Source organism: Helicoverpa zea, chromosome 14 (assembly GCF_022581195.2).
Source record: "Helicoverpa zea isolate HzStark_Cry1AcR chromosome 14, ilHelZeax1.1, whole genome shotgun sequence".
NCBI lineage: Eukaryota > Metazoa > Arthropoda > Insecta > Lepidoptera > Noctuidae > Helicoverpa > Helicoverpa zea.
This window is the reverse complement of record NC_061465.1, coordinates 8,129,798-8,140,538: the sequence shown is the minus strand read 5'-3', so window position 1 is coordinate 8,140,538 and position 10,741 is coordinate 8,129,798. Positions and strand designations below refer to the sequence as shown.

The 10,741-nt window shown below is 39.9% G+C and overlaps 1 protein-coding gene across 1 annotated transcript; it reads left to right on the top strand.

The window, feature by feature from the left end:
* The first annotated feature begins 643 nt into the window (after positions 1 to 643).
* On the top strand, positions 644 to 4,336 carry LOC124636664 (putative uncharacterized protein DDB_G0282129). Its single transcript, XM_047172826.1, has 2 exons — positions 644 to 661; positions 992 to 4,336. Exons 1-2 carry the CDS (start codon positions 644 to 646, stop codon positions 4,334 to 4,336), a joined length of 3,363 nt encoding a protein of 1,120 aa, XP_047028782.1.
* The last annotated feature ends 6,405 nt before the right edge of the window (positions 4,337 to 10,741 follow it).

Genomic DNA, 10,741 nt, shown 5'->3' with positions numbered 1-10,741 from the left:
GAGTGTTTAACAGTTTGTAGATTTATAAATACAAGTTGTTTTGGGCACGGGAAAACTAATAGGATACTTAAAAAGCAGCGGGTTATCATGTTAACAGAGCTACATAAGTAATTTTCCTTAGATTTCGTTTTCTGTGATAATTTATGAGATGAAATTATTGTTGTAAGTTTCACTTCTGAAGGCGTGCTATAATTACGCTTTTAGACAACTGCACGAGATACATATTTTATGCTCTTTAACGATTAATCGGTATTAGCAACTTTGAGAAATTCTATTACACGCTATCAACAGGTTTGTGATAAGACATTAATTTCAAATTCTGAATACTAGTTGTGAAAGTACTCAATGTTTTCTCAAATTAAAATCGCTTATGGAGTAGGTGGGTCTGGCCTGAACTGACCGTAGGCGGGCTGACCCCTAAGAAGTAGTAAGTAGTAGTTGAAAGGGAAAACCTTGTATTGACTGTGAAGTAAAAATAACACCCGATGGACAAGTTATGGAGCTGCAAACGTCGAGAGTGGATAGGTCAGATACAAAGTCATCAGTATGCAAGTCCTTTAACGAAAGTTACTGCCTTTCTAAAAATGCTGGACCATTAGATAGCAAGCTGACAGTTTTCTAAATCTATAGTTAACTCATCAACATGGTAATTTCTAAACAGGTGGGTCGCATGCCTGGAAACTCGTTACTGCCAGTTTTTCATAAACATCATTAATTTAATTAAAAGGCTAATTAATTCATTTACATGAGTCTCTGAACTTTTTACTTAAGGAATTTTCTAGTTGTACATAAACGTTAATTTTGTTAGAAGCTTACATATAAGCTAATTCTGTTAAATATACTGAGCATGTACACATATCTATGCGTGATTTTAAGCAACACTGATCTAAGAATTCATTGATTATGACATCGATTAAGACCATGCAGTTATTCCATAAGTCACCCAACCTCAGTATGACATCTACTGATTTTCGATTTCTCTTGTTTACAGATACGGCTACTAGTCATAATACAACTGATCAAAACCACCCGCTGTCAAAATGGATTCACCGAACAAGACATCCTCCGTTATCAACAAATGGCTTCCACCGATGGTCAAGTTGATACCATCACAGGCTTCAACAACTTACTCCAGAGAGACCAGAACAACCAGCCACTAAGTTCACCCAGCATACAATACAACATCAATGATGATAACAGTAAAAATAACTACGGTCGAACATTTTATTCAAGAAGCAGAAAGATTTACAGAATCAAAAACCCATTTCAGCAACAGATAGAAGAAACTGAGAAGCAACCAGAGAATACGGAATCGCAGGACAGCGGCGCAGGAGCTAGTAACCAGTATGCATCGATGCAGTACTCTTTACCACCGGAGGAATTCCTCCAACAGTTGAGAGCAGAGAATCAGTACTACCAACAAACACAGATGTCTACCCCAGCCCCGAACATAGGGTACACAGCCACACCACAGCCACAGTACCAGTACTCGACAGTGTCTCCATCTAATTACGATAGCAACAACCAACAGAATAATCAGATACCATTAGAGCCTAAAGCGTCACATGGACAAACTTTCCTATCCAGTCCCAGCCCTTACCAGTTTAGTACACCTAATCCGTATTTAGACAGCGTTCAGAGTACACCATCCCCCCTTCCATCTTATTTATCTACTCCTCTGAATAATGGTCAGTATAGTAGTCAGCCTAGTGCGTATGTATCCAGCTCTTCGCCATTATATCTTTCTAGTCCATCAAACATACAGTCATATGTTTCGTCTCCATTATCTGCCATACAAACCGGTTCGCCTGATTATACCAACAGGGTCACAACAACGATAGGTAATAACGTAGGTTACGACAATGGTGATCAAAATAAGAAAATGCAAATAGACCATTATGACTACGCCGGCAATGGCGTTAGGTATCCGGCGAGTATGCAACAACAGTACCAGAACGAGTACACATCTTCATCGACTACTACAACTTCACCTTACCAGGACCAGCTGCGAGAATCCTGGCAGAACGCTATGAACGCCAATATCAATGCTGCAGCAAAGTCCATGCAGGAGAATCAGTACAATCAATACCAGAATTATCAGTACCAAAATAGCCAACAAGATACAAGATTAGATTCAAACTCGGATAATGTAAACAGTGAAACCCATCGCATTGGTAGTATGGCATCTGCTAATAATTTATTTGTTAATTATGTACAGCCTGATAACCAAATGTTAAATAATTTGAAAATTCGCACCAGGGACTTGGACCATGACACAGCCCAACCAGACCTATATTCTAATGGTGACTTTGGATGGAAACTGACCGGTAAAAAGCCTTTGATTGATTACAGTTCTGGGTATCCTCCTAGATATTCCCAATTAGGGATGCAATCCGACGGTACGGCTGTTAGCCAGGTGAGTTTCCATATGGACACTGGCAAACCTTATAACTATGACCAAGTTTCAAAATCGGGAACTGAAGCGATTGAAGCTCAAGAGTTTGCGAAAGCCGCTGCTAAAGCACACGAAAGATTGAAACAACAGCAACAACAGCAGCAGCAGCAACAACAACAACAACAGCAAGTATACGGAAGCAATAACTACGGATCCAGTAACATTGGAAACTCTGACATCAACAATGCAGGAAGTGGGTATTACGGCAACAATGATAAACAGAAAAATAAATACACTGACAATTCAAATAATCCATACTTGTACAATACACAAAATGATCTAATAACAGCGTCTCCATATTTCCTTTCAACGCCAGACAGTAAACCAAAACAACCGTTCGACCATGACAAAGCATTAAAGAACATTGTCCCAATAGATGTTTCAAATGTAGTAGGCAATTCAGATTCCCAATTGAAGTCAGGAACCAATTTAGACAGTAACAGTAGATATTCGGCTTCTAATTACGGTAAAGATCAACTAGATCAAAATGTTAGGCAGTATCTAAGGCCCGTGACGGACTCATTTTATAAAGACAAAAACGCTATCTACGGATTCAACATTAAAACCAAGTCTGATGACTACTTGACTTCTGATAATATGAAACAAATTGAATCTAGTATTTACGGTAAACAGCAATCACCAGAGTCTGGTTACAGTCCAGGAAGTTACTCTGGATCACAAGGCCTGAGCTATTTATCTCAACAAGTTAATAACTACCCAGATAATATGCAATCACAGAGCTCTCAGCAGGCGGGATACAATCGTAACCAAAACCAGTTACCGTCAGATATTGCTAGCATATTAAAATTCAACGATATTCCATACAAACTTACTCAAGGTATGGCTAACGATGCGCTTAAGTTACACAACCTGAACTTTGATCAAGGGACTATACCAACACCTTTGCCAATGAGAATAAATCAAAACGTTGCGAGTCATCAACTTGACGTCACTAGCAACTTGCTGAGCAAACTTTTATTAAATAAGCAACCAGCTATGAATATCAATAGACCTGAAATGGATCAAACAGGTAATTTAATATCGACCATCAATGGCTTTAAAGTAGCCAATCCATTTAATATGGATCTTAAATTGGTTGCCGATATGTTGAAAGGAAAGCCCACCGTAGATGATTCTCAAATGATGACACTAAGAGATCAATATTCAAAACCATCACCTCTGAAGTTTGATTTATCACAGTTACAGTTTCTATTGAAAAATGAAAATGCTGGAAATCTAGCCCCTATAAATGATGGACTGAGCGCACTTGGTGGGTCTTACTTAGATATTTACAACAACGGAAGATTTCCTTATCAAGGACCAAAATACTCTCGTAGTCAAGAAGAAGAGGAAAGTATAAGTGTTCCTATTGCTGATGCATCAAGTACTCACCCAATAGGCGCTGTAATGGAACAAGATGATTCAACAAGTGAAAGAGATGTTAGCTCTGTATCTGATCTAACGGGACAGGGTGATGATGTAATCTCCAGCAATTTTGACGAAACCAGAACAAAAAGCCGTTTTATGCCTGGTTCGAGACCGATAAACGAGAGGCACAGGCATCCAAATTTGTTGATGTCAGGGCGTCATTCATATCAAAGGAAATATCCGAAGGCTGATGTTGATGAACCCTATCCTTTACTGAAACCTCCTCCCCCACATTCTCACATGAGTAGGGGTAGTCACGGGAAAATGGAAAAACATACTCGTAGGAGACGTGTAAACAAACCGAAACTTCTTCGTATTATGAAGACTGAGCCGTTGTTTGAGGCTGGTGCTGAAACCGAGAGTTTAGAGACTTCTGTACCAATTCTATTGCGACCGCCGCCACCGGTCGCGGAGTCAAAGTCCGATACTATTGGTACCGAGGCTTCTACGTAGAGTTACTTTAATACCCTGATGTACAATGTTCTTTATTGTATTTAACTATTTATAGGATTATATTTAATAGACTTTTGTAATTTTATTCGTTGACTGTTAAACATTTTCATTGGACTGCTTAAATCGCTGTATTATAAAATTTGGCATTTATTTTTGTTGTGTAAGTTAAATAATATTAAGGCGTTTTACGTTTTGTACATATGTACGCTAACATGTCTTTAAGACGGACAAATGTATTGTAAATATTATTTCCTTAAAATTATAACTTTGTTCTAATTATTTTATTGTGATAAGTTAAATGTATTGCTGTTGAAGTTGTTGTTAAATTTTTGTAAGTATTTTCGACGTTTTACAAAAATAAATTATAGAAATAACCCACTGTATTATTTCATTCGCATTTCCTCACGCAACTTTTTTAAAGTTATTCACGAAAGTATCAATAGTTTGGTTGATGCATATTTGCAAACATTAAAAAAATATGCCACTGTGTATCACGTAATAAATCTATCTCGGTATAATTTTCTTCTGATTTCTCTCGAGCAATGTTAACGATATGTTACGGAGGCTAATGTCACCGACACACAAATTATGTAATTAAGTGCTAATTATTGCGAGATGAGAACTAAAAACGAAATCGATTCAGTTTTCACGAGCGTTTGACTTATTACCATATTTTAACGTAACGGAGACAACAATTTATTCGTTGTTTGACGTAATAATGAAATAACAAGTCAGCTAACATAAAAGTTATAAGCAACTGTCTAGACCTTTAGCGAAAACAATTTGAAAATACGAGCAGAGGAGCAAATGAATCGCATAATCTAGATCTGAGAATTTTAATTCAATAATGAAAGTATCCATAGATTGAGCCTAAAAATATTTTCAGACAAAAAAATCATGCTATATTTTATAAGTAACTAGCTGTTGCCCGCAACTTCGTCTGCGTGGGCAATATAGAATAGTCAAAATACTACTTATCCCGTAGGTGCATTCTTTCACGTGACAGTATAATTAGGATTAGCACTTAGCAGTCGCATAGATTCATTGATCAAGGTTGTGTTGTGGATGTGACCATTTATCTAAACAAAAGAAGTAAAGTTTGTGACGTTGTGGAAATCTCTGGATCTAGTCAGCCAATTTGGAAAATTATTGCGTAAGTAATTTTCACAGGAAACAGCTATAATCTATGTCTATATGCTTTGAGTCTGACAAAGCTGTCATTTGTACATTTTCTGCAGCTGCTGCGACTAATCAGAAGCCAGAAAGTCTGTCAGTCTTACCAGGGATATCGTCTTGTGTAGTTGACTGGATTGAAGATAGGTAGATAGGTAGTCGCTCCAAGCAAAATATTGGTACTCAAAAAGATTCTATAACTGGAAGCCAACACCAACATAGTTGGGGAATAGCTGGATGGATGATAAAATGAGTCATCATCATCAGCAGGCGCATAGGGTAGGATAGTTTCACTACTGGGGAGAAACACTTGTATGACTTGGGGATTTTCTGTGCAGACAAAAAACGCACGTGTGTGTGTGTGTGGCTGTGTGACAGAAAATTAGGCGTGCGACATTAGGCGTGCGTGATCCTCGGGCGTGTGAGTAGCGCGGGCGTCGCGAGCGCGCTGCGTGAACGTCGCGTTTTGTTGCCCTGCGGCATGTGTGAAGCGTGCAAGCGACGCGCTTGCGGCGAGCACGCGGCGCTCGAGTTGCGTTCTCACCCCTTCGCCCGCTATCCCCGCCGCCCGCTAAACGCCTTAGCAGTTAAACGTCAAGGAGAGCGGTGCGTGCGCGTCGCGAGCGCGCTGCAAATACCGCAGGGCAGCAAAACGCGACGCTCACGCAGCGCGCTCGCGACGCACGCGCGGCGCCCGCGCTACTCACACGCCCGAGGATCGCGCATGCCTAATGTGGTGGCCTAAGCCGGGACTCCACCGAAATGTTTGCATTAGTTCACGAATAGGCAAAATGTACGTATCTGTGAGAGTCCACTTCATGTGTTCGTACTTGAAACCTGCAGTTTTGAAAAGATTTTCAAAATGTACGCTCGCAATTTGTCATTTCTTGGTGGAGCCAGCAAATCAAAAGAAACATAAGTGTTGTATACTGTGCGTCACTGCCGCACACCGGGAAAATTTCGCTCTTGCGGAGGACGTTTATATACCATATTTTGTGTCACACGTAAACAGGACGACAGTAGTATCCACCGAAACACTTTCAAAGATCTGATGAACGAACAAATCAGACCTGACTTAGTCACCTGGGGCCAATCAGAGCTCTATGAAGCGATAATACGCTTTGGCTCCTACTGTTATTGTGGTTTCTGAAAATTTATTCACCTCATTCAACGATGAATGTAATTCTGATGGTACTATTAAGAACACTTGCTTAGCGCAGAAGCTGACGTTGGCAGGTCAACTCTTTTGACTTCTCGAATAGGATACCATTGGTTTTTGTGCAATGCACACCTGCAATGCATTCTGGATTAGGATAGGATATAGGTGGATAGGATTTGCAACAGAGAACGATTCTGTCTTTGTGATTAAATGACATCAAACGTAGTTTTATATAAAAGGTGTTTTTTTAGACTTGGCTCGGGTCTTACTGAGACTGTTCGTTATCGTGAACAGTGTATTTGCGATCAGAAGTTGAAAGTAAGCATGTCTCTGGTATGCGGCGCGTAATTTGTACGTTTTCAGACGCATAAAGCATTTTACGTGTGTATGGTATTAAATCGAGAAAGCTCCCATTTCTTATCTGCACTTTGTATCTGGGCTTGTTCTTAAGGCGATTATCACACTGCCCCGCATGATGCAGCGTAGTGCGTGGATGCGTTTTTTTCCGTTGTGTGGAAATGTCTCCGTTTGTATGGAAAACACGCATAGTCCAACACACTGAAAATGCATCCACGCGCGTTCATGCGGATCACGCACATACATGCGGAGAAACACGCACCCCCGCGCGTAGGTGCGGGGCGAGACGCAAGGTATGGCACACTGATCCCGCAGTGACGCGCGTGATTTTGAATGGGCGTGACGTGTATATTTGGAAATGGAACTCGATGAGAACCACTTGATGCGGGGCACGATCACGCTGCATCTTGCGTGTCGACGCACCTACGCGCGTTCTTGCGGGAGTGCAGATCTGCATCATCGTGCGGGTTTTTCACGCACTCACTCGCGTAGGTGCGTTTTGTAGATTCACGCACGGCGGCTTCCATTTTCAAATATACACGTCAGGCCCATTCAAAATCACGCGCGTCACTGCGGGATTCAGTGTGCCATACCTTGCGTCTTGCCCCGCACCTACGCGCGGGGGTGCGTGTTTCTCCGCATGTATGTGCGTGATCCGCATGAACGCGCATGGATGCATTTTCAGTGTGTTGGACTATGCGTGTTTTCCATACAAACGGAGGTATTTCCATACAACGGAAAAAAACGCATCCACGCACTACGCTGCATCATGCGGGGCAGTGTGATAATCGCCTAAAGCTACAGAATCCTACATTACCTACACGCTTAGCAGCGCTTGCGAGAGATAGATCCTCATTTCTTCTAGGATTAAGTTTACATATTTTGCATCAGAAAAAATAATTAAGGTCTACTTATTATAATACTACTCACTCAAAGTAATTTGTTTTAAGGCCACCACATTAGTGGAAGATAAGCTAAACTATGTTTATGAAAAAATCCTGATATGAACTCCATCTGTAAGTTTAAATGATAATTATTTGTTCCACTAAAGTCATCATTTTTGACATAATGTTCAAAAAATAATTTAGATGGCACCGTTTTAAATTTGGCTGAGAACTATTAATTTTCTTTTCATCAAAGTAATAATTATAATTGGATTTTGATGTGGCACGGCAAACTGACAAACACTATTGAAATGTCTATCGAAAAATTACACTACGTGTTAAAATATGGTGAATTACGGAAAATACACAACTCCATCTGTTGAAATAATAATCCTCTATAAAGAATGTATGGTAATTAATTGTCATTTACCACCTCGCAAATTTTATGTATTTTATTAAACACAGATTACCACAGATGGAGCTACTTTAACCTTGGCTAAACAAAATTTTCATATTTTTTTTTTCTTCCGAAGTTACTTATGAAGGTGTGATTTTCTGTGTAAAGGTTAATAATAGGCCGATCAACTAATATAAGTACAACATTCATGCTCAGTTTTGACGAACAGATTGCTTGTCGTAATATTTTACATCTTGAATTCACAAAATTAATCATATCTTTTGATAGAGTGAATCGATTTCGATGAAACAAAAACTAAGTAATACCCCAAGTTACGTAGAATTTTTGTATATAAGCATTGTCTGCATTGAATTCGTAGATTTTACGTGAATCCCGAACGAACAAACAGACAAACAGACAAACAGACAAAAATGACAAAAATGATGGAAATGGGTTCTGTTAGTTATCCTTTAACATGCTGGCTATTTTTCTTGTCAATTTCTTCAATGTACAAAAATTACTTTTCTACAGATTTATTATATGTATAGATTACCAATGTATTTCAGAAAAAAAAACGCATTGTATTCACTGTTATGCGTTAAATGTAATGAAATATTGTGGATCTCGCGTGCGTCTCGCTTTCTGCTCACGTCGACCAGCCACCATACTTGAGTCTCACGTTTGCGATCGATTCAAATTATGAAACGCATCGGTCATTTTAATTGGCTAATCGTTTAGAACATATGTCATTTGAGGCTGTTTGCATGCGGCATTAGGATTGTTTGAACATCTTTTCCAATGTAATTCAAATGTATTCATGAACGACAAAACTGACCGTTTATTTAAACTTGTAAATTTTTCGTTTCAGTTACAATTCATAACAAATGATGTCTACCGATCTCTTTCTTAGGGATGGTCTTGAATCTTTTGAACTAGAGGTATAATCGTAATTTAACATAAGATTCTATCTTAGCTGTGATGGAAATACACACTGAAAGTGCATTACGAATTTATATCATGGAACGTTATGCCATGTTCAGCTTACACATAGTAGGTTCAAGTAGTTTCAAACTCAAATAGAACTGATTTACGACATGAATTCATGAGATATCTAGAGAGACCCAGGTGAGTATCACATGAATGTATACGTCTATAGAATGGTAGTAAAATAAAGATGAATCAGAAATTTTTGTTACGTCATGTACTTGTACGCGTTCATTCATAAAGAATCTTTCAATGAAGACATTACATACAAGTAAATAAACTTAACGGTCATTGTACATGTGTACTTACCCTGAACGAATGAAAGCCCGAAAGTGTTGATGTAAATAACATTAACATTGAGAAGTTAACTAAAGTTTCATACCTAACGACTTACTTTAAAATTTTATGCGACTGGAATACACTCGTATGACAGAGGCCACATGCTAGTTTTCAGAAAAGGTTTTACTCCAGAAATGCAAAATAAATAGGGGATGCCATGACTTTCTGTATAAAATTGAAAAGGAATAGTAGCCTGCATTATGTTTCAATTGTGTTATTGCAGTGACTGCGTCACAGCAATTCTACTGTAAGGGTGCGTCCACATCTGGCGAATGCGCCGCGAATGCGCAGCACGCGAGCCGATCGCGAGCTGTCCGCGAGCTGCGCGCGTGCAGTCACTGCAATAGTTCGGTGCGCCTCTTTAGCGCAACTCACGCAAGGCTCGTATAGAGCGCGCGAGCGGCGCGCGATCTGCACGCAATCAGTTCTCGCCCTTACAGTTCCGTATATTGGCTCAGTACTATCGAAGATGGCAGACGTCGCGCGCCGCCTGCGCGCCGCTCGCGTGCGGCGCTTAGGTCGCGCGCGAGCTGCGCGCGGGCGGCGCAGAAGCGGCGCACGAACAAAAATGCACGCGCGCAGCTCGCGGACAGCTCGCGATCGGCTCGCGTGCTGCGCATTCGCGGCGCATTCGCCAGATGTGGACGCACCCTTACACGATTGATCTTCTTTTTACCGTAGGTATTCTATTTATTTGCAATGTATGACTAATACTTCAGGATTCTCGCCTGTCTTTTTGTCGCTCTACCGCGATGTCATAACATTAAATTTGTGCTTATTTACAATCATAACATACTGGCCATAATTTAGAAATTCAACTTCGGAATAGAATATTAATAAAATGTACCATTTGGATATCAAAACCAATGTCGCTATGGTTAGAAAATGCCATAATATTCATATTTACCGCTTGGGCAGTGAGTAAAACATTGAGTAACGGATGAGCAGATAATGTATTCAATAACTCTAGTACGCGATGAATGTTTCCGTTAGAAAAGGAAAGACTATAGAAAAACCTGTTTGTTTACTCTCGTTCTCAACGCGTGTTGACCCACAGCGACATCAATATAAATAAGATGGAAGTATCCCATATGAACACATACAAGCGTCGC